Source organism: Drosophila gunungcola, chromosome 3R (assembly GCF_025200985.1).
Source record: "Drosophila gunungcola strain Sukarami chromosome 3R, Dgunungcola_SK_2, whole genome shotgun sequence".
NCBI classification, from domain to species: domain Eukaryota; kingdom Metazoa; phylum Arthropoda; class Insecta; order Diptera; family Drosophilidae; genus Drosophila; species Drosophila gunungcola.
Genome location: NC_069139.1, coordinates 14,523,377 through 14,546,554, shown reverse-complemented (window position 1 = coordinate 14,546,554; position 23,178 = coordinate 14,523,377). Strand labels below are relative to the sequence as shown.

At 42.1% G+C, this 23,178-nt stretch overlaps 3 protein-coding genes across 4 annotated transcripts; 1 reads left to right on the top strand and 2 right to left on the bottom strand.

Moving 5' to 3' along the window:
- Positions 1-1,812: 1,812 nt before the first annotated feature.
- On the bottom strand, positions 1,813-3,275 carry LOC128258059 (uncharacterized). The gene is made up of 3 exons (XM_052989444.1): positions 2,929-3,275; positions 2,144-2,516; positions 1,813-2,073 (listed from the first exon to the last, which is right to left on the bottom strand). Exons 1-3 carry the CDS (start codon positions 3,091-3,093, stop codon positions 1,910-1,912), a joined length of 702 nt encoding a protein of 233 aa, XP_052845404.1. The 5' UTR covers positions 3,094-3,275; the 3' UTR covers positions 1,813-1,909.
- Positions 3,276-4,240: 965 nt separating this feature from the next.
- LOC128252299 (oxysterol-binding protein-related protein 8) lies at positions 4,241-19,324 on the top strand. The gene is given in 11 exon segments (XM_052979922.1): positions 4,241-5,279; positions 5,281-5,437; positions 10,840-10,941; positions 14,056-14,105; positions 14,619-14,765; positions 14,822-15,053; positions 15,300-15,536; positions 16,610-16,770; positions 16,833-17,011; positions 17,075-18,265; positions 18,337-19,324. Coding segments are annotated over 11 exon segments (2,967 nt in total). The 5' UTR covers positions 4,241-5,003; the 3' UTR covers positions 18,572-19,324.
- A 141-nt stretch (positions 19,325-19,465) lies between these two features.
- Positions 19,466-22,874, bottom strand: LOC128252303 (zinc finger protein 501). Of its 2 annotated transcripts, none has more exons than XM_052979925.1 (3): positions 22,100-22,874; positions 21,545-22,024; positions 19,466-21,379 (listed from the first exon to the last, which is right to left on the bottom strand). In XM_052979925.1, the coding sequence occupies exons 1-3, from the start codon at positions 22,725-22,727 to the stop codon at positions 20,856-20,858; spliced, it is 1,632 nt and encodes a 543-aa protein (XP_052835885.1). In that variant the 5' UTR covers positions 22,728-22,874; the 3' UTR covers positions 19,466-20,855. The 2 variants fall into 2 exon arrangements, with proteins under 2 accessions (XP_052835885.1, XP_052835886.1); XM_052979926.1 differs by having other exon boundaries at positions 21,315-21,457.
- Positions 22,875-23,178: the final 304 nt, after the last annotated feature.

Genomic DNA, 23,178 nt, shown 5'->3' with positions numbered 1-23,178 from the left:
CCACCAATGCCATTCTGATAACAGTTCATTGCTAAGAAATAATAATAAACTTGTTAACCAAGGTTGAAGTGTCTCAAGTACTATACTATTTACTTATAACACTAGATCGATATCAAATGGATATACAGTCATATTTTAAATTTCAAATGTTGTAAATGTTGTTTGGTTTTAAAAGAAAAGAAAAGAAAATAAAAGAAAAGAAAAGAAAAAAAAGAAAGAAAAGAAAAGACTATTCTGCTTATTATTTTATTTGATTCAGGGAGCAAAAAAATTCTTATTTAAATATAAATTAAAAAAATATATATATCCATGTGCCATTTGTCACATGTCAAACAACCCTATACAATAATAAAATATATTCTATATACTCACATCCAGCAAAAATAATTAATAAATCACAAAAATCCTAAGCTGAATATTGCTAAAAGCTTTATTTAAATGGTTAAGATAGGGCATGGCAAAGATAAATATACTTAAATAATATAATTATTTTTGCAAATAAAGTACAGATAAGCCCGCTGTGCTATTATGGCTGGATATTCTGCGAAAACGTTTTTGGTTTTACAAATGTTCGTTGTTGGCACAACTCTATTATGTAAAATATTGAATACAAGTAAAATTACTAATCTAACGTCGTTATTTGCATAGTTTTAGGCTGTAACTACTATTTTGATTTTATTTTACTTAGCCCGCACAGCTTATAATAGCAACTAAAAATCATAGAATACACCGATGGTTACTCTCATTCTATTAAAATAATACAAAATCTTGAAAGCTTGAAAGAACATAAAAGTAAAATATACATCCTTTTCATTCAACCACACATTAAATTATTATTCTTTAATATACGAGTCTACTTTACGTTTACTGGTACATCATCCGAAAGGCGCTGAAGGACTTGTAAGACACTTGCATGAGCTGCAAAAGGATAAGTTCAAAAAGATCTTTAAGATGCTAAGTGTTTATGAATCTTACAATGCTCATAGTCTCAAAGGGCACGTCCAAGAATATAGTGGCCCTTAAGCAGACGGGCTTCTGGGCCCGCATAGACATCAAAATAAGCATTTTGCGCAATCCGGGGGTCGGATTCCATCCAGTTCATTTCATGCATGGTAAGACAAGTGGAATATACTTATCACACCGCATGGCTAAAATAGCAGAATAGGAGGATTTCCATTAGAGCCGAAATCATAATTAAAACCTGCTTGAAAATATTTGGCCCACCACCATGGAAATCTTAAGGAAATCCGTGCTTTTATCGTTTCGCACGGAGTCAATCACAAACACCATCATTGAGACCCAGACAAAGATCAGTTTAACTACGTGAAACACAAGGTACAGAAGAGATCCAAGGCCGGATTTCTGGTCCGATTTGAAGGGTTACACACCCATTGAACGAAAGTAAATCATGGCCAGAAGCCATGGAAGCTATATGGAGTATAAACTAAATATAATTTCTTATGGTATTACTTAAGGGAGTATTCTGGTCTAGAAGTCTGAGTTTTGGGCATTTTTTAAGTAAGATAAAAAATAAATTAAAAAAAGTTTTAAATAAAAATTTTTTATTTCTTTTATATTAACATTTTAAGAATACAAAGAAAAAAAGAAAGAAAAAAACCCAATGTTCGCTTCAAAGGAATCAAGAAGGTAGTTTCTGGAAAAACCAAGAAACACTTGACCTCGTGCCGGCAAACATAAGAATAACAAATAGAAAAATTAAGGAACTGCATTACAACATAGTTAGTCAATTGCCTGAACATCTCTCCACCTCTTTTCCTTATTAATGTATAATACAAATAATAATAAATACCGTTTATAATGCTCAGATTTTTATTTAACTTTGGTTTACTTTCTGGCTTTTAGCACTTTCAGACTTAATTGGCAGTTAGTAATTTTGTTGACTGGGTTTTTAGACAACCTCGATGGGAGCCACGGGTAGGTCACCACTGACCAGCTCCTTGACCAAATTGCGACCCCAGTTGATGCTCACATCGGCGCAGTTCTTGAAGGTTTCCTGGGGACCACAGCCCAAGGCTCCGTTGCCGGAGTTATCGCAGATGCCCCAGTTGTTGGCTGGAATATATTTAAAACTCGGTCAACTACTGAAGCACGAAAGTATGGAGTTTATTGTTAAAATACTTACCACCCACATAGGTCCATCGGATCACGCAGTGACTGCAGGTAACTCCCTCTGGCAGCAAAACTGTCACATCGAATTCTCCAGCCTGGCTTCCAATTTGCAATCTATCACTGCCATCGGGAAAACGCAGGCGGTGCTGATCGAAGCACTCCTCCGATTCGCCACCGTAGGCATCCAGATTGCACAGATGGAACTCGAAGTGGCCCAAGTGGTTGGTGGTGATCTTCACGGCCACGGTGATGGCATGGCCAGCCGCGTAGCTCCTGGTCACCACGCCTGCTCCGCCGATACTACCTCCGATCTCGTTGGCACGGGGCTGGCCATCCAAGAAGTTGTCGCCGCACAGACCACAACGACCTCCGTTGTTCGATTGGGTCTATGGATTTATAAGTTGGTAATATATTTAACATGCTTAGGACCTTTTATAATGTTCGTTATGGTAAATTGAGATAATATTATAGCAATTTTGCTGAAAGTTACTAGTATTGCAAGCCAAAATACTATTCCATGGATATATTTTAGTTTTAACAAGGATCCTATAATCTTAGCTAAATAATTTAGCAGATGTGTCTTGTGTGGGCTGGTGTTGATTAATTTATAAAATGTATAAACGTAAAATGAAAAATGTTAAGAAAGTTGCCTATTTAAGAAGAAAACCTAAGCTAGCATAAGTATCTATTTTTTACAATTGTTTTCTGGCATTTCCATATCCATTCATTTACAACATTAACTTTTGTGGGGATGGTCAATGTAGAAGAAGCTTCCCATTCTGGAGATCCTTAACTCACATACAAGCCGCCGCAGAATAGTTCGTTATCGTTCCAGTTTTGGGGAGCGGATCCGTCGTAACGCCAGCGGGAGGAGCGACTGGGCGGGGACAGCATCATTCCGTGGGCATCGATCTGCTGCAGACCAATGGCCAACAACAAGGTCACGCTGAGCAGGTACTTCATGGCGTATATTTGGCTTTCACTTTCACAATGCCACCCGCATGGACGCCCACGGTTTTATATGCGCTCCTTTCCGACTTATCACTCCAATTTGGATCGAGAGTTTTACAGTAGCTCTCATGGCGATAACCAGGAGTGATAACACGCAGTATAAATAATAACAACTGCAGTTCCTCGTACCGGTGAAAATCCGCAGAATCAGCACTCCAGATAGGCCCCCGGATAAGCATCTTTCGATTGGCATAGTGAAATATTCATAAAAATGTCGATCGTAAGGAATGCCACTTACAAGAAGTAGGAAGGGATATTGTTAATTCCCTAATCACATTCGTGCAATCTGGAGTTCGTTTATTGGATTAAGAATTCTCAAGTATTGCCCATTGATTGTTTGTTTTGGGTTAACTTCTTATCGGTCGGTGATAGCCTTTATAACTGGGCATGTACATATGTATGAAGGTAGTCATATTATTCATTTAATTTCTAAATATAAAACTGATGTTGAAGCCAACGCACTTTTATGTCAGCACAGTGAGATTAAATCAAGACCTTTCACCACGAACTTATCAAATTGTCAAAAAACTGCAGCGCGGTTTAAGGAAAGTTTTCCGCGAAATCAAAACATTTTCAAGAAAAGCTTATGCATTTATTCCCTTTAAATTAAACTTAATTCATAATTAAAACTAGACCATTTATAAATTTGATGGGATATTTCAAAATTTGTTAAAAATTCGATTATGTATTTTTTTTTATTTAAAAATCAACAAAATTGTATTTACATATAATAACACACGCGAAAAAAATAGGTGTTTTTTTTATTAAAACAACAAAAATTAGTAGTAGTGAACTGATATAAAAATATACAGACAAAAAAATGATCAAAAGCAACATTTAAAAATCCTACTGCCACCCTAAGCTTTGAGTTGACAGTGACAGTTACTTTGCGCAGCCCTGGCTAAGCTGAACTGCATCCCTGGTAAACCGCATCCAGGGCTGGGCAACAGAACAGCTGGCGCCACGCTTGTAAAAATCCTCCCCAAAACAAACGAAGAAAAAAGAACGAAAAGCTTGTTTAGCTTTTACACTTCCAGCGTCTTGGCCGCGTCATGAAAATAATACGCCGCCTGTTTTGTGGGTGGGCTCGTTCGGGCGGGGGGTGGTGACGTCGGCAGCAGCGGTGGTGGATGAGCTCATACGAAAGCGAAAAGAAACAAGTTTAGCTTTTTGGAATACGGACGACTGCAGCTTCAGTTTCAATTGAACGCGAATCGCCAGCGACGCCGGACCGTGCCAGCAAGAGCGAGAGCGGACAAGTGAGAAATAGAGAAAGAGAGCCGCGAAACGAAAAAACCAAAACGAAAATTGAAAATCGAAAAAAGTGTGTGACAAGTGTGAGTGTGTGTGTTAGAATTGTACTAGCTTTGTCTATTAAGTATTGGTATTATTGCTAGTAGCAGCGACTTCTTTGCCACTAATTGGTACCAAAAACTAAAAAAAAAGGCACTAGAGAGCGTGTTACGTGGCTGTCTTTTCAAACTCACATTTCATGTCGACCAGCTGAGCTGCTGGAAACGCTTCTAGTCACAGGCACACACGCAGTTTCGAACTGCATTACTAAATGTTAAATTAAATTAAAATAGCCCCAAAGACTGCAAAGAATCCCAAAATTGTAGTGAAAAAAAACGAGAGGGGCTCAAACACTTGAGCGGCTAAAACAAAATCAATAATTGGCCTGCGTCCGGCCCTTAGTGTGTGTGTGTGTGTGTGAAAGAGTGGGGGAGTTTGTACGTGTATTCGTGAAAACGACAATTGGAGCAATGCCTGCTAATTGAATGAATAAAAGGGGGTAACAAATAAAGAGGAACCACAAAAGAAAAGGATTTTTATTTAGTGCAATAATTGATTGATCAAAAGCCATGCAGCCCGCAACGCCCGGTACGCCCATTAGTAATGCTCCATTAACGATTAATTCATCGAACACCCCTGCTGTCCCAGCCCCCGCTCCTGGCACCAGCGGGGGGGCTAGCAGCACCCCCATACGCATAAACAGTGCTAAATCGCATGCAGGTGGAGGGGACACTCTTGCCCCCTCCACCCCCCACTCGCACTCCACTCCTGGAACACCGCTACAGCAACAACAATCGAGCAGTGTACCCACCGGCACTCACCTGCTGCAGCTGCAGGCGCCCCTGGCCCTCGACTGGAGGTGGCGGTGGAGGTGCCGTGACCCCCTCTGGACTCTCCATGGGTGCATCAAATCAATCGCTGGGTGTTAGTGTTGGAGCCGCCAGCAGCGTCAGCGGGATCAGCATAACGCCACCAAATAGCGCGGGACTGCGTCAATCGACAGGTGAGTTTGGCCCCCTTTTTGCCCCCCTTTTACTCGCCCATCTCGTTGTCGTTCTCCTTCTCCCTCTCTCAATGTCACTCACACTCTCTGTCCCGCTCTTCCACACTTTTCGATACGATCACTCGCAATCGAATCTAATGCAAACGACTATCACCAGAACACAAACACTCACACAATTACGGTCAAAAAAATAGCACAAAAGAAACCATTCATAATCGGTCAAATCAAGTACATTTTGCTGATTAATGAGTCGAATTTCCCCATAAGAGTTTTAAACATAGATGTCTTACTTTTTGCTATTTTTCTGTTTATATTTGATATTGCTTCGCTGAAGTAAGTCTAGATAATATAAATAAGCCAATTTTTAGATTTGAACTGAATTTGAACAAATAATCTTCAGAGTTTTTTTAACACACAGTACAAATTTGTTAGCCGTTTTTATCTTATCTAATCTTTTATTTAACTGAAGCATCATTCAATAACGTTACAAGCAATCAATGAATCGATTTATTCAGTTAGAATAAATATAATATATAATATCAGCAAACAAAGAAAGTATGTAGTTTTTATCAACTCTATAAGGCTATATAAACATAAAGTAACTGAGTAGACCATTTAAAGATAAACACATTCCGATTAAGAGTTTTGTAGAGCTCTTGGTTTGACCGCATTTGTTCATTCGATCTGATTGTCTACTTCTGGTTTTCAGTTTGATTTTCGTTTCCGTATGCTGTGTGCTTTGCTTGTTTTGATTTTAATGCTGCTCACATTTCAAAATTCCTGTTCATTCATCAGCCGCTTGCCGGCTTATCCGTACCCCCATCCATCCGTAATTCCACTCGATCCCAGGGGCCACGCTATCGCTTAACACTCAGCTTTTGTTTGTCATTTAGCGCGCTTCCGCTCTGCGGGCCCATTCATCCATGCGAGATTTAGTCGCTAGTGTTAATTGATTTACATACCAGTTGTCTGGCTCTTTTGTCAGACTGGTTGGTTGCTAGGCTACTTGTTAGTCCGGATATTTTTGGGGTGGCTTTTTGGGGCTATGTGACTGTCAATTTGGTTCAATGGCGCTTGCCATTTGCACCTGTGCGGAAACCCACGGCCAAGGTTTGTCAATTTCCATGTTTTACCAGCTGGGTCCTAGGTAAATAGATCCCAAAGGGCGATGTTCTTCTGCCAGTCCGTATCACTTAGCAAAATATTTAAGTTTTTTGTGCCGATTATTCGAATAATTAAGTTAACCCGCATTTGTTGGCAATCATAGGGAATAACAGAATTTTCTCTAGAACTGATACAAGCGCATTTCGTAGAAATTTAGTAGTTTCCGTAATTTTTTTGATAAAATTCCTTATATATTATCAACCCATAGGGATGACATCACGTACTTTTAGCTCATAATTTTAGATATTCCCTTCAACTTCAGTTTTCAATGAAAATTATGTTGGTTTTTTTTTCAAAATGTTTTCTAAGATCACATTCCAACTAATTTTATTACTCAGCTTTAGGGATGACGTAACATTCAATTAGCTCATGTATAATATATGTACTCAAATTAAGCAAATAAATAAAAGCATTTTCCCAGCGATTGCTTATGTTTTTGACTTTTGTGTATAAATCAAAACAAGACATATGCGACGTTGTGTCAGTCATTTAATTAAGTTTAATCGTACTAACATGAGATCATACTTATAATGTTAAAACTAACACTATGGCTAACGTATCCTACGGATTTTGTTAGGTTTAACTAGCAATAGTATTTATTTTTGCGTTAAAAATACTTCCAATAAAGCAAACTAACATTTACACATGCAATCTAAATAGTAATTTAAAAAGTTCCCAGCTTTTCAGTTGTCAGATAACGCTAGACAACAATTATTTCTGAAAAACTCTATTCATATCGATTTCCATATGAATATTTTACTCTAAGTTCTCAGTAGCTCCGGTAAATTTTTAGGTAATTAAAGCTTTTGTGGCCTGTTAATTTTACCTACAATTAGTACGTTTTGAGTCGTTTGCTAACATTTGTTTAAGTTGTCAATGTCATATTTTATGCGATTTATCGATTAGCATTCGAATTTCGGTTTTTATCGACCGGGACATGGGTGTGCTGTTAGTTGGGGGTTGCGATGGCTAGGTGGGTTACCTGGTAACAGCATCGGTCTACGGGATTTTGCACACGCACCATTTGTTTTGATGCCATTGTGGTTGGTTACTGTTGTTTATTGTTTGCTTTATGGCGTGCAACTGTCTTTAATTTAATTAATTTCTTTTCGCATGCTGTATTACTTTATAGTCCAGATATATATACATATCTGAACACTATCTCCAAACATACATTAAGGAATTGGTGTAAATAAGGCTGGACCTTTATGTGTTAAGACTATATAAAATCAAGGTTAAGGTTAAAGGTTTAAGTATTTGTTAAAAAAATCAAACTTGCCGGTTCTTTTAACAAACCATAATTTGTTTATTATTAACAACTACTATTTTTTGTTCTGAAACCCACTTGAATATAAAGTTTTGCCCCCCGCTAGCTTATTTACTTTCTTTAGTAGGCATTTTAAATTTCCCTTACACCCAAGGTCCACCCTACTGCACCCTAAATCGCATATATACACAATTAGCTGACACAAGCACTCACACTTTTATCCACCTTTCATTCCAACGCGACTTTATAATTACTATTGTAGTCGCCTCGTCTTTTGCTGTTTATTTTTGCTGGCCCGGGCGGTTGGCACAGTGGGCGCGATTAAACAGTATCCACATGGAAATGTGTGCGAAAAACCGTATGTCATAAATGTTTGGAAGAACGAACACCTGCCAAACAGGTAAATACCCCACCACCCTACTCAACTATTCCGCTCTAGGTATTCTATGGCACATTGAATTGTTAATGTGGGAATGGAGAAACTGCGTACAATATAAATAGAAGAAAAATCGATGCATGACTGCAATTTGTGTGATGTCTTCGTTTCTGGGCTAGTCAGAGCTTAAGTGAATGATTTCTTTGTAGGATGTGGCATTTCTATTTGTTATTTATGCTAAGATAGGGCGAATCTCCAATAAAAAGTATTCGTAGTAACAGTAAAAGTTTATTTAAAATTATAGACCAAGATCAAAGATTAAAAACAATTTTATAACTCAAGCTTGTCTAATTAAATAAGCAGTTAGCTGTTATTTCTTAAAATAAAAAAAATATAAAAAAAATATTAAAAGTTGAATTATGAAACAAGCTGTTTACTTTATACGACAACGTATCTCTCAGTTTAAAACTGGGATGATTAAAGATGTTTGTTGACTAAAAAATATTTTTGAATTAATAGATAGAAATCAAAAAAAAAGATTTTGATTTCACCAACATTTTCAGCAGTCCCCAAAGTTTAAGTGAGCTACAAAAAGCAGATAAAAAGAAGGATGGGTAGTAGGTCAGTTTCGCTGCGTTCTATTTTTGTTTTCGCTGAAAATGGCCTTCCTCTTCAAAAGGTCAAAAGTGAGCTAGAGAAAGTAGAAGAGAGATGAAACTTACACCGAGAATTGACATCCACCAAATATGGCTTTGCTATGATTCCATATTCTTAAAATTAAAACATTTAATAGGTTTACCTATACCTAATATTAATTATTAATTAACATTCGTTTTAGAAATCCTATAAATGTTTGTGGTAGGAAACATTTTGCACAAAAGTGAAGATGAGAGTATAGAGCTGATATTATATTTTTTTCCATGTGTACTAAAGAATTCAGCCGACTTATGCATTTACATCTGCATTTGCATACTGAACGTTCCTGCGTTCCTCTCCGAAAATCGTGTAAATGTGTGTGTGTGTAATTCGATGAATATTTTATAGCATGCTTTTGGGCAAATTACCGTGCAATAAATAAAACATTAGAAAGCTAGTTAAGAGTTATTTTGTGTTGATCTCGGGCACATTTTGAGAGTAGTTTATATATGAAGTCTTTATATAGGCCACACGTACAGTGACCGACTGCACACCATAAAGTGTTTCTCCAATGACCCCAAACACACGCGCTCGAACTGAGGGCTAACGAAATTGTAATTGGATTACGTAAAAAAGAAGCAACAAAATAAACTTGGTTGTGGGTTCGTTGAGGTTGGGGGTCACTTAGAGCGGCGCCATTTCAGCGGCCAAATATGACGTCATTTTTGGCCAAGCCCAGCGGGCAACTCAAAATTGCACTTTCAGTGCTGCACATTCTTGCATCAGCTGGCATCCTTTGGCCGGGAATTTACTGCGCTGCCACACGCAAAGGGGAGTTTTGCTGGACCCTGGCCCTAATTTTTCACAAAACGGCAGGTACACTGCCAAAAAAAACATATGTTATTAATTACATTTTAAAAGTATTAATCCTAAAGAGACAAAATTATACAAATGCATATTGCTTTTAGTGTAAATTGACTTGTACAATTTTATTTTACTGTCGCAAATAATATGCAAAATATAAAGTACTGTTAAAACTTTTGTTTTGATATTTATTTTGCATTAGGGTTTAATTTATTGTAAAAATCACATGTTCCACAAAAGATTTAATTCTATTTCCCCAAGCGCATGGCCAATATGTGGGTATCGACTCTGAGCTGAACTCTGAACTATTCGAACTACGGAGGCGTGTTCTAATTGCGTAAATTGATTGCCTGCAAGGCGCTGGCGCTTTATTTAAAATCAATCAGGGCACTCCATTGTCTCTTCCATCCTATCGCCTATCCGCATCAGCATCGCCATCGCCATCGCAATCTTAATTGCCACCAGCCAGGCGGGCGCCTCCTTCAGCTGCGTGCTGAGCTCCCATGTCCGATGGCAGACAATTAAGGCCGTAATGGTAATGGATGTGCTCGGAGGCGTTGCGTCGAGGCTTCCTCACGCTAGATTGGATTAAGTGGCTTAAGGCTTAGTCCTGTCAAGGATTTCCCACTCCAAACTATATTACAATGAACTTAACTTTATGGTTTCAACAATATTGCTTAACGTTTCTCTTTGAATAGCTTGCATAGAAATAGTAATAGTAGTAAATACATTTTACAAAAATACCTTACTGATTCTTAGCTAATTTTGTGTGTATATATATTTTTTTTTGCAATTATCATAATTTTACAATGATTTTTTGATACTTAAATTTTTGGATTTGTATGACTATTGGTATGGAATTCTATGTGTTTCATGTGACCATCCCCCAAGTTTTTGTGTCTGTTTTGTTGTAGTAAAAACGTAAATGTAAAATTTTGTAGGTGTGTATGTGTCGTGCGTATTCCTAAAACTGTCTGTACCAGTGACCTAAAATCTATATGCCTAAAATCCTATATTACATATATCAATATACATATTGCTCGCTTTCTCTTTCTCCCCCGTATATATATGTATGTGCTGCTAACAACTCCTCAGTATTCGATTTCAAATTCAAAAGGCGACCTTCGCTAAAAGTGCTTATGACCAAACTTCCGTCCACGGACAGTTTGAGCAACAGTCCGGCGCCATCATCGCCAGGTGAAGTTCCAAAAAAAATAAATGAAAATTCCAGCACAGTTGAACAAACGTAGATCATCACTTAATCGATCATTAAATGTCATTATCATTCCTATACTTTATTAACTTCTATTATCTCTTATATTTTATCTCTCTATTTTAATAGCATAAACTGATTCGTTTTGCTTTGATTTATTTGTTTACTTATAAACTAAGGGTGAAATTACTTGGATATTTTCGATTAGCCAAATTCCAAAATCTTCATTGATCATTCAATTGATTATTCAATTTTTATTTAGCTTTTCTTTCATTTCGATCCGCATGTTAATAATTATTTCCAGCGCCCGTTCTGCACACAAAATATATAAATTATAGATTGCCACTTTCGATCAGTTATTGGGTTATACAACATCCGCAGCACTTCTCCATTCATCATCGCAAACAAGAAAATTATTTGGACTTACTCGATCGGCACGATCCTGAACACAATCATCATTTAGCCAACTTGAGGTTTGAAATTTTGGCATTTGCTATACTTTTAGTTACACAATCAGCACGTTCGTAATGTTCATGATTATCACCTGATCCGCACACTAAATAGAACCTGGCTAAAGGCGCATTTGTATGCATTGCCCATATGGCAACACCCCCCTCCCAAGAAATCCCCTTTGCCACCCAGCCATGCGTTCCAATTTTGGTGTGACGCATTTCGCCTTTTATTTATGTGTCGAGCTTTTGTTGCGCTTTTTGTGCTATTGTTTTTGGCGCATTATTATCAAATGATTTTGCGATTGTTCGGTGCGAGAGTATTATTAATAAAACTTAAAGTGCCCTGCCACTCAACTTCTGCCCGATGTGGCTGAGGACCCTGGATAAATGCTTGCCATGGCAATCATATCTTATCACCGCATTTATGACACTCATAAGCGTTTTACAGCCTGAAAGTTTCTGCACCTTGATAAGACATAATTAGGACATATATGTACATATAAAAGCACCACAATCGGTTTCTACGTGACGAAAAAGTCAAGGATTTTCCCTACGGTTTTAGAGAAGCCAATGACTGATCCGTATTTTGCCTGATTTATTGGACCCGAGTTAACATCAATATGACAAATACCATGCTCTCAGCCGGTTTAACACTTTCCTTTATCTAGAATGCTCCACATGGCTGATAGGGTTCACAGACATGTTTTGATTTCAGTGATGAGTAATGACCGACATTTAGATATCAACTATGCACACCTGGCTTTTTTTTGGATCCTCTTCTTTTACGGCCCACAAAACATCAGCAGGTGTGAAGATATTTCTATCTATGGTCGGCCTTAACGAATATTAAATGTTGCATTTACAGAGGCTTATCTGACTGACATAATTATGATATATTAACCGGGTGCTTCTTTGGACTTTGCAACACTCATATGTTGTTAATCGAACACTGTCCAAACACGATAGCACAAACAGAAACAGTTAGTGAAGGTCCCCATAATTATTATCTTAACTAGATCCATACATGTTTTATAACTTTTGAAATTTTTTAGACTGAAAAGAAATTTGTTGTGCCCTGTATAATTTTAGCCTGTTTAAAAGGGTGCTGATATGTACAATTTAAATTCAATTGAGAAAAATTTCAATTAAACCCGAAAATTAAATCTCTGTGTTGGGGTAGGTTCAGATTAACTTATCGTGAGCAAACAAACAAATAATGCCGTTTAAAGGGGCTACCACTTACTTTCAACCATCTGTCTTGAAGATGAGATCATATATCAGTAAGACTTGCTAATTACCTCATAGATTTTGCCGGCAGTTGTTTGTCGCTCTCCCGTTTGTGGGTTTAATTTCAAGAGAGCGCAGTCAGCGTTGATATCGTTATCTGGGCAGAAAAAGCACACAAAGTATCTACGTATCCACGCATTAGTATAATGAACTTGCTGGCAGAATCGGCAACTGTGTTGGCCACAGAGATGATCCTCTCACTTTGAGATAATTTGGCTTTGCAATTTTTTCTATATCTTTTTCTTTTTTTGTCAAAAATATGACGAAAGCCAGATAATTGTTGTAGTTGGTTCGGCTGTTCCTCTGCCGCAACGCTGCCACGGTGCTTTTGTCATTTGCCGCTGGTGCTTTTGTTGTGTTTGTGCTTCGTGCGCGCGTTTCGGGCAGACTCAATATATCTCAATCAGTCGGCGAGCGGCCAGCGGACGAGCGGCAGGCAGAAAATTGAAAAGCAGAAAGAAAAACAAGAAAATATAAATGAATAAATAAAATAAACCAAGCAGAGGTCGGCGTCTCTGAATCGGTTCTCGCATCACGCATACGCCATGTAGTGCCGCCCTGTGAAAACGTGAATGAGCGAAACACAACAAAATATGCAAAAATAAATAGAAAAACAAATTCGAAACGCATTTTGGAGCGGTGTCTGGTCATGAATCTCCTTCAAAGCAAGTGACAATTATTAAACCCATAATTCGAAGGAAATTATAATTAATTCTTCGAGCTTTCTTTTTCTCCCATATGTGTGGTTTTGCATATTAAGTGAGACTGGCTCTTTTGGGACGCTTTTATTTTTAGCCGAGCCATAAAAATAATTAATAAGAATGCGAAAGACACGAGGGCATCGGCAGTTGGGCGATGATTAAAGTGCAAGTGCGACACACTTGACAATGTACGAGAGATCTCGAGACCTCAAGACCCAGAGAATCTTTCTCGCGATGAGTTTGTGTTGTGCTGTGTGTGTGTGTGTGTGTGTGTGCCTGTGTATCTTGCGAAATTAAATAAAACATATTTGTAAAATAAATAAACCGCTGACCCTCGGACCTCCGTGCCCCATCGACCATCGCACCTTGAAACATTGTCGGTGCGAGTTTACCTTCTCTTGTTGTAGTTCTTCTTATCTTTCGAATTTTTCGCGCTCCTCCCACTGTTGTGTTTTTGTTTGGTCTCGTTTTTTTTTGATCGGTGAATAGGCGATGGAAAAGTTTCCAAAAAACAAAAAGGGCCCTACTATTTCATTGCTAGATCGATTACATACTTCTCGGAATTCAAATCATCATGTTTTCCATAAACATCACACACCCAACTCCCATGATACTTAGTTCATAAACAAAAAAAAAACCATGATTTTTCGTATTACAGGAATCGCCAATTGGGCCTCAGACAGTCGGGATGGCAATCTGGCAGATAAGGCAAGTAAACCCACACGCAAACCTAACTTTAATTTTGATTTGTTGAACCGAACATTAAATCTGGGTTATTTATGGGGAGGGCAGAGATAAGAGTCGCTACGGTTCGTTGTTGTCTAATTTAGTTATAATCGATGTGCTGGCGGTGTGATAAAAAGTAATAAATATAGGTCTGGGCTCGAAACACACCACGTGTCACATTCCGGCACTAAAGTGACAAATTTTTTCACTTTTATCCGGCAGCTAAGCAAATTATAAATGCTAATTAGATTAACAGTGCGCTTCGAGTTTCGCCTTAGAAAATTAATAGCTTACTAGACAATTGTTGCCGAACATTTGACGTAACCGCTGGCAAAATTTGTCCCAAAAACCCCGTAAACAAAATTATTACGAAATACATCGATGTATTTTAAGTATTTAAATATTTTTCACTTCTGCAATGGGAAAAAGGTTTAGTGCTAGCAATGTATTAAATATTTGAACTTTATTTAATCCATTTGTTTTTCTTGCCAACAGTCAGCTGCTGATGCCGCAAAGCTTAACAGAAAAGAGTCATACAAGGCCCAAAGGAAGAACTATAGGCGGGAGAAGAAGCGAGTGGCAAGCGAGCTGATGAATTCCCTTCAAGATCCGGCGGTTATAGTGCTGGCAGATTGGCTTAAGGTGAGCTTTTAGTGTATTTTATTATTTACATTTTATTAATTTTAAGTATACCCTAGGTTCGAGGAACTCTCAAGTCCTGGACGAAACTCTGGTGTGTGCTGAAGCCTGGCCTGCTGCTTATTTACAAGAGTCAAAAGACCAAGAGCAGCCACTGGGTGGGCACGGTGATGCTCACCTCGTGCCAGGTGATCGAGCGGCCCAGCAAAAAGGATGGCTTCTGCTTCAAACTCTTCCATCCGCTGGAGCAGTCCATTTGGGCGCCGCGAGGACCTGACAAGGAAACCATTGGTAAATTTAGTTGAAATTATAACTTTACTGGTCAAAATTTAATATACTTTTCAATTGTGTATCAAAGCACTACTAAGTTTTGTCGTTCCGTATCAAGTTTAATAAATTATTGACTGCAAACCGGGATTACGATTATCTGTAAAAATATAATTTAAAGTATTTCTCGGTTGTTCGGCTTTAGCTCATTATTTAAATTGTAATCTCTTTAATTACTTATTTAACTACTTATTTAACTATTTCCCCAAGGTGCCGTTGTCCAACCGTTGCCAACCGCTTACCTGATCTTTCGAGCTCCCAGCCAGGCGGCCGGCAAGTGTTGGATGGATGCCCTGGAGCTGTCCCTGAGATGCTCGGCCCTGCTGCTGCGTACCAACAGCAGCACGGGAACGGCTCCGTCATCCAGCTATGTGGGTGAACCGCTGCCCGTCTCGCATGAGACGCAATGGTCGGAGGCGGACTACGAGAAGCATTTCAACGATCAAGGTAAGTGGGCGCAGTTCCTGGCACTGCCGTCGGCCGAGCTGGAGACCACGCGCTCCGAGACCAGCCTGTCCGCCTCGCGGGCACCCACTCCACTGCTGCAGCAGCTCTACAGCAGCGCCGTTAGCAACTGGGAGCGCACCAAGCGGCTGCCGCGTTTCGGTCATCAGTCAGAGCAGCGAAAGAACTCGTACAGCGATGCCTCCAGCGTGGAGCAGGGCATGGGTATGGGCGTGTTGATGGGCATGGTTCAGGGTAAGCGACGCCACTTGAGCCCAATGAGCAAGTCCATGTCCCTGGGAGCCACCCTGTGCCACAGCAGCTCCAGCGACGAGGATGACAACGACTACGATCACAGTCAGACGGGCTTGCGGCCCGTGAGCGCTCCGCCCGATTGTCTAGTGCTGCCGCGCTTTCATCTGAACGTCAAGGGTGAAAAAGCCCCCTCCTTGCTGTCGTTTTAGTTGGTTGATTAACATGTTGTGGGAAATTAAATTGGAAGACATTTGTGTTATTATTTTTTTTTTATTGCAACAAGAAATGATTTTGACAATATTAACATTTATTCTGGCATTTTGATGAGACACTTTAGAGTAATCCAAAATATGGGATCACATTGCTTAAACAACCAAGTAACATTTAATAACAATTATTAAATATATACATGATTTTATATTTCAATTTAAAATACATATATTTTGTCTTATCGAACAAAAGCCTAATGTCCGTTCTAAATTTTAAATGTCAAACTTTTCTTAAAAAACTCTTCCAAATTGTTTTCCCTCCAAGTTAGCTAGTGATAATTAGACGTCATAGTAGCCGTGGAATTAATTGTTCAAAATTCCTGTTTTGTATTCTCACCGCCTGGCATAGGGAGCCCAATTTTTCGACAATTCGCGCTACACATATGGTTAATCTTAGTGCTACAGTTGATTCACAGTATTCTGCTTTTGAGCGCGAGCGACAGGTGGACAAAAGTCCCCTGATCTTCGCCAGACTCAGGCTGCTAGAGAAATGTCAGTGATTTGTTTATTGGTTTTGACAGTCTCATCTCATCGGCTTGGTTGTCTTTTCAGATCTGGACGCAGATAGCCAGAATGAAGCACCCAATGCCGTCATGTCTGGTCTGGAGTCAGAATCTGAGTCGGATGCGGCAGAGCCGGCGCAGGATGATGCCGCCGAGCAGCAGTGCGTGGAGACCTCATATGTGCCCTTCACCGAGGAGGAGTTTGGCGAGGTAAGCCATAGTGTTACTTTAATTTGTAACCAATTAAATGATGGTCTTATATCTACTTCCAGCAAGGGGAGCAGGTAGAGGAGTTGGCAGAGGAGAACAAGAGCCTAATTTGGTGCATTGTCAAGCAGGTGCGACCGGGGATGGATCTGAGCAAGGTAGTGCTGCCCACGTTTATCCTGGAGCCGCGCTCATTCCTGGACAAGCTGTCCGACTCGTACTACCATGCGGACTTGCTCTCCAAGTGGGTGCTACTTGATTACCCATGTCTCCTTACAACTTATTAGTAATCTGTTTTCGATCGCAGGGCCGTGCAGGAGGATGATGCATTCACGCGCATGAAGCTAGTTGTGCAATGGTACCTGTCCAGCTTCTACAAGAAGCCCAAGGGCTTGAAGAAACCCTACAATCCGATTCTGGGCGAGCGGTTCCGGTGCTTTTGGCAGCATCCCAGCGGCAGCCGAACCTTCTACATTGCGGAGCAGGTCTCGCACCATCCGCCCGTGTCGGCATTCTACGTGACGAACCGCGAGGACGGCTTCAGCATCACCTGCTCCATCCTGGCGAAATCGAAGTTCTACGGCAACAGCACTTCGGCGGTGCTCGAGGGCGCTGCCACGATGACGTTGCTGCCGCGCGGTGAGTGCTACACGGCGAACTCGCCGTACGCCCACTGCAAGGGCATCCTGATGGGCACGCTCTCCATGGAGCTGGGCGGCAAGATAAACATCGAGTGCGAGAACACCGGTTACAGGACGGAGCTGGAGTTCAAGCTGAAGCCGTTCCTCGGCGGCGCCGATGCCACCAACGTGGTTGTGGGCAAGATCAAGCTGGGCAAGGAGACGCTGGCCACCATCAACGGCCACTGGGACAAGGAGTGTCGCGTGAAGGACTCCAAGACGGGCGAGGAATCGCTGCTGTTCAAGGTGGATGCCGAGACGCGTTCCAAGCGGCTCACGCGCCATATGGTGCCGCTGGAGTCGCAGGAGCCCAACGAATCGCAGCGCCTGTGGCAGCACGTGTCCGATGCGATTGCCCGCGAGGATCAGGTGGCCGCCACCGAGGAGAAGACCGTGCTGGAAGAGCGCCAGCGAGCGGAGGCAAAGGAGCGGGTCAGCACTGATTCCACCCACATGCCCGATCTCTTCGAGTTGGACAGCTACGGCCAGTGGCTGTACAAGTACGCCGACCTGCGGCCTTGGGACTCGCGCAACGATGTCCGCCAGTATGAGTGCCAGTTCAAGGTGCTCACTCAGACGCGACACAAGTCGGTGCCAATTGTCCACGGCGCCGAAATGATCCATCCCCTGCGCAGCTCCCTCGAGACGCTCTCCCGCACCCAAAGACAATCGCCGGCCGGACAGGCCATACAGCCGGGCTCCGCGGTGAGCAAGGCCAAGAACAAGAGCTTGGTGCTGGCACCGCGTGACACCAACTCGGACTCCAGTCAGTCGCCGCAGGGAGCGGTGAAGCGCAGTTCGTCCAGCGCCATTAAGCAGTGAGTAGATCATTGGTGTTACATGACATTCGGAAACAGATCGTCTATAATCGTAATACGCCTAATTTCAGACTCGCTTTGGCCGTGGACCAGGTGAACCGTGTGCTGGAGCTGCACACCAGACAGCTGAACGAGATCAGCCAGCGCCTGGAGCGCATGCAGTACTCGCCTCCGTCTAGCAACATGAACGTGCAGTCGCATCACTTTCTGGGCGGCGGCGTTTCGCAGTCGACGGTGTTCAAGTCGCTCATCTACGCCCTTATCGGGCTGACCTTCAGCATGATCCTGCGCTGGCTGTTCAAGTAGAGTGATGGTGTCAATGTTGGTTTAGGCTTAAACAAACTTTTGGTCAACCTATAGATTACATATATATATATATATATATATATATATATATTTATATTTATATATATATGCTTACTCACCCTAAGTACAGACAACGTATATGCTTTACTGAATTGTACATTTGGTCCTACTCAATTGCCTTTGCACGATGCCAGAGATTTAAACCCCGACCGAGGCGCGTGGCTAGAACATCCGTTGTGAGAAATTCTAATCACGAACTATTTATAAGATTAAGTGTTTCTCGTATGTAAGTCCAAGTAACAATCCAAGTTTCTCCCTGAAGCAACGTCCATGTGCAAGTTTCTTCCCCATGTATCCCTGGGAACTCTTTAGTCAAGTTAGGCCCTCTGGATAGGTTAGGATGTCGGATATATATATATACATAAATATACACACACGTACGAGTAGATGCACCAGATTTCGTAAAAATTCCAATTTAACCGATGCTATTTGTTGGCAATTTTGGTTTTCCGTTTCCTTCTAAACACAACAATTAAATGACACGATTTAGGGTGAAAAATGAAACCAAGAGGTTATATATCCCTTAAACACCATTTGCACACAGTGCAACATACCATAGAGATTTATCGCGAAAAGTGCTTATAATTATAACTTCTAGAATATATCTTATACACGACCTGTTTTTCCTTTTCCCAAATTAAACCTGCATACCTAAAAATCTTAATAAATTTCCCTTTTTTCAAATCAATACAATTGCGTTTTCCTCCGATACTTTTGCCGATTAAATGACTTATTTAAAAGAAAACAAAATTTTAAACTGTTTATCTCAAGTTTCGTTGATAAACTGAAGGGTAAAATTCGATTAAGCATTTTAATAGAAACTTACATTAAAGGTTTTGTTTTGCATGTTTTATTGTTGTTTTAGCTTTTCGCTTCGCTTACATTTACAAGTAGTTTATATATATTTTTATATATACTATATATTCTCTACAACATTTACGATCGATCTCTGTCAATTCAATTATAGCTGGTTTTACTCGTTTTCTTTTCTCATCGATTCACTTAATTTAGGGACTCTTGTCTCTCCGTTTTCTAAGTTTTTGTTCTTTAAGCGACCCGGTTTTCATTTCTTCGTTCATTAAATTTATTATTGATTATTTATGCGATCGCCTTTGCTCCGCTTGAAGTCATGTGAGTAGAAGATGCTGCTAAATATGCGCTAAGAGTACACTTATTTAAATAGTTGCTTTTTTTCGTTTCGGTTTGTTTCGCTTCCGATGACGCCTTATGTAAGTTTAGAGCGGGCGGGGATTACACACAGTATAGCAATAACTGGTTTTACTTTTAATTATTTTACTTTACTTTGCTGGCGGGTTTAACATTTAACACGACGAGGAAAGCTGAGAAGCCGATACTCGGAACTAATTGGTAAGGATCGAGGGGACTGGGGGCATGGGTGACAACAGTTGCAGTGGGGATAGATTTGGTGTGGATCGATTTGTTTAAGAAATACGCTTGGCCGCAAAAGCAATCTTTTTGACAACTCTAAACCATTTCGCCTAAGTGGAGAATATTTTAAAATATATTATACCATAAAATAATAACGATTCCTCTTTATAAAACAAATTCCTTGTAAAGGAAATACTAATCTTGTATAAAAAGAAAATATTAAGGTTATTTTCTAGCAATGACCAAGTGATAATGTACTGGATTTGTTTGGCTTACAACAAAACAGGTGTAAAACATAAACGACCTTGGTGTCGGCTTAATTTATTTTAAATTTTCGTATGTGTTTCTTTTTCAAAACCAGGAATTATTCCTATGTATAATTTACAATATGGAGTTTTAAAAAGGGAAGAACATCAAAGCTTGTAAAAAATAAAAACTTTTTAGGCTAATCGGCTTAGAAGCATCTAAAGATACATTTTTGCAATGGCTCAAATCGACCCACTCAAGAATAGAATAAAGTTTAGGCTTAAACACCCTGTATCATATCATTCGTGGCTTATGCGAATACGGCTAGCCTTAATTTACAATTGGACACGCATGTGGATCAGCTCTCTACGATATAGTTACATACAATTGCGCTCTGCACAGCAGGTAAATAACACTTTCGAGTATATATTCAAATATAGTATTCATGTAATCGTATTCGTATGCCGTATATGCGATCTATAAGTGTATGTGCTATGTGGCATGCATATTGCACTATTCCTCAATGGCTGCTAGACTGGCTGGCTGGCTGCGGACCTGGATCGCGTCGCGATCTGGATCGGGATTGGGTCTAGCAGGTGTGCACCCTAAGGTGGTTCTGCAGCGTGCTCTTTTGCCGGAACTGTTTGGGGCAGTAGGAACAGTTGTAGGGCTTTTCGCCGGTGTGGATCTTCATGTGGTTGTTGAGCGTGGCCACCTGCCGGAAGTTGACCTCGCAGATCTTGCACTTGTACGGCTTCTCGCCGGTGTGCGTCTTGATGTGATTGACCAGGGTGCTCTGCTGCGAGAAGAACCGCTGGCAAACGCTGCAGCCGAACGGCCGGTCCGGATTGTCACCCTTCAGCATGTTGATGTTGCCCACCACGGTCATGCGGCCCGGCGGTGACCCGCCCGCCTGGAAGTGCTCCACCTTAGTGTTGGCCGCCGCCGTGGCCACCACCGAGCTTACCGTGGTGCTGCCATCGAGGAAATGCAGTAGCGGATGGTGGTCCAGCTGGATGATGTTCGGCGTGCTGCCGTGCAGGTTGTTTGGCAGCAGCCCACTCGTCAGCTGCTGCGTCCCGGGCGCCAGGGGAGCGGGCATTGAGTGATCCACTGCAGGTTGGCGGTACGGTGTTGGAGTTGATTGAATGGTTTGTCGATGTGGGCATGCGTACAAGATTTAAATAAAAGCTTCGTTAGGGAAGAGCGTTAATAATCGATGCACACAGTGATAACAGAAAGCGGCTCATTGGTAGGGCGAACACACAAGCGGCTCACCTGTGGCTGTGACGGCGCCTCCGCCGCCTCCTGCTCCGCCGCCACCAGGCGCGATCTGGTGCGTGTGCGTCTTGAGGTGGTTGGTGAGGGTGCTCTGCTGGCGGAACTGCATGTGGCAGTAGGAACACGTATACGGCTTGTCGCCCGTGTGGATCTTCTTGTGGTTGGCCAGCGTCGCCTGCTGGCTGAAGGACTTGTCGCACGTCTCGCACTTGTACGGCTTGGGATCGATGTGGGTCCGCTCGTGGTTGTGCAGCGTGCTTAGCTGCGGGAAGCGGCGCTTGCAGACGCTGCACTGGAACGGCTTCACCAGCTCCTCGGCCGCCGGCGAGCTATAGCTGCCGGAGTACAAGGTCTTTGAGATTTGGACGCGCTGATGCTGCTGCTGGTAGACCTGATGCATCTGCGACTTCCTGTGCTTGCCACTGCCTGTTTGCGGCTGGTAGTTCAGCAGGGACGTCGGCGTGCTGGACTCCGCCGCTGTTACCCGGAAACGAATCGAGAAAGGGCAGTTAAATCGTTAGTTCCATCTGGATGGCGCGCCCACACACTCACCCTTGTGCGTCTTGATGTGATTGATCAAGGTGCTCTGCTGGCGGAAGTCCTTGGCGCAGATGTTGCAGGTGAACGGCTTCTCGCCGGTGTGGATCTTCACGTGGTTGGTCAGCGTCGAGATCTGGCGGAAGGCCTTGTCGCAGTGCTTGCACTTGTAGGGCCGCTCGTCCGTGTGGATCTTCATGTGGTTGCGTAACGTGGTCAGTTGCCGGAACTTGTTTTTGCACACGTGGCACTGCTTCTTCTTGCGCGGATCATCCACCACCACCTCCTCCTCACTGATGACGCTCTGCACCTCCTGTTTCATGGGCGAGATGGGCGTGTGATTGCCGCCACCGCCGTTGCCGCTATTCGCCGTGGTGGTGGATATGTCCAGCAGGTGGACCAGCGGGTGCTGTGGATGGAGCATGGCCTGGTGGGTGGGATGTTGGATGGCCTGCACGGCGGTCAGTTGGTGCAGGGCAAAGGGGCTCTGCTGCAGGCTGGCCAGGGTGGTGGGCTGCTGCTGGCCGGAATTGGGACCCGGTCCAGAGCCACCATTGGCTCCGCCGCCATGTGAGGCTGGCAGCTGGTAGTGCTGATAGTTGGCCATGGCCGCCGTGGCGGCGGTCGCATGGTTCAGATGCATCTTATTCGAGATTGGATCCTAGCGCGGATCTATAGTCTGCCCATCGGCGTTATACAATGGCAGCCACCGACGAACATCGGCCATTCCCCGCCCCGCCGCCGCCTCCTCCGCCACCACGCTCCTTGGGCCTTCTTTGACTTTTGTTATTTTAGCCGTCTGGTTGCACTTCTGTGTACTTTTGCTGGTGCTGCTGCTTCTTCCTCTTCTTCTCCTCTTCTTCCACACGCTGCTCCGCTTCCACGTAGTACTTAGGGATGCTCAAATGCGCGCCCACTTTGTCGCGCACCGCCCACTGTTTGCTTTGCACCGCTTTGGCTAGGTTTTGGGGCGCTTTCTCCGCCGTTTCTGCAAGTTTTCCAGGCCACGCTCTTTTTGTATCCGTATCCTTATCAAAACAAAAATGACTGGCGTGGTTTACCAGGGATGGGCGAACGGCCAGAGCTGCACCCCC

Excerpts from the sequence above, each read along its gene's own strand:
- LOC128258059 (XM_052989444.1), bottom strand. The coding sequence starts at position 3,093 with ATGAAGTACCTGCTCAGCGTGACCTTGTTGTTGGCCATTGGTCTGCAG. Across the intron at positions 2,517-2,928 it reads TATTCTGCGGCGGCTTGTAT|ACCCAATCGAACAACGGAGG; the intron begins GTGAGTTAAGGA and ends ATAAATCCATAG. Across the intron at positions 2,074-2,143 it reads CCGATGGACCTATGTGGGTG|CCAACAACTGGGGCATCTGC; the intron begins GTAAGTATTTTA and ends AATATATTCCAG.
- LOC128252303 (XM_052979925.1), bottom strand. The coding sequence starts at position 22,727 with ATGCATCTGAACCATGCGACCGCCGCCACGGCGGCCATGGCCAACTAT. Across the intron at positions 22,025-22,099 it reads TCACATCAAGACGCACAAGG|CGGCGGAGTCCAGCACGCCG; the intron begins GTGAGTGTGTGG and ends TCCGGGTAACAG. Across the intron at positions 21,380-21,544 it reads AGGCGCCGTCACAGCCACAG|TGGATCACTCAATGCCCGCT; the intron begins GTGAGCCGCTTG and ends GCCAACCTGCAG.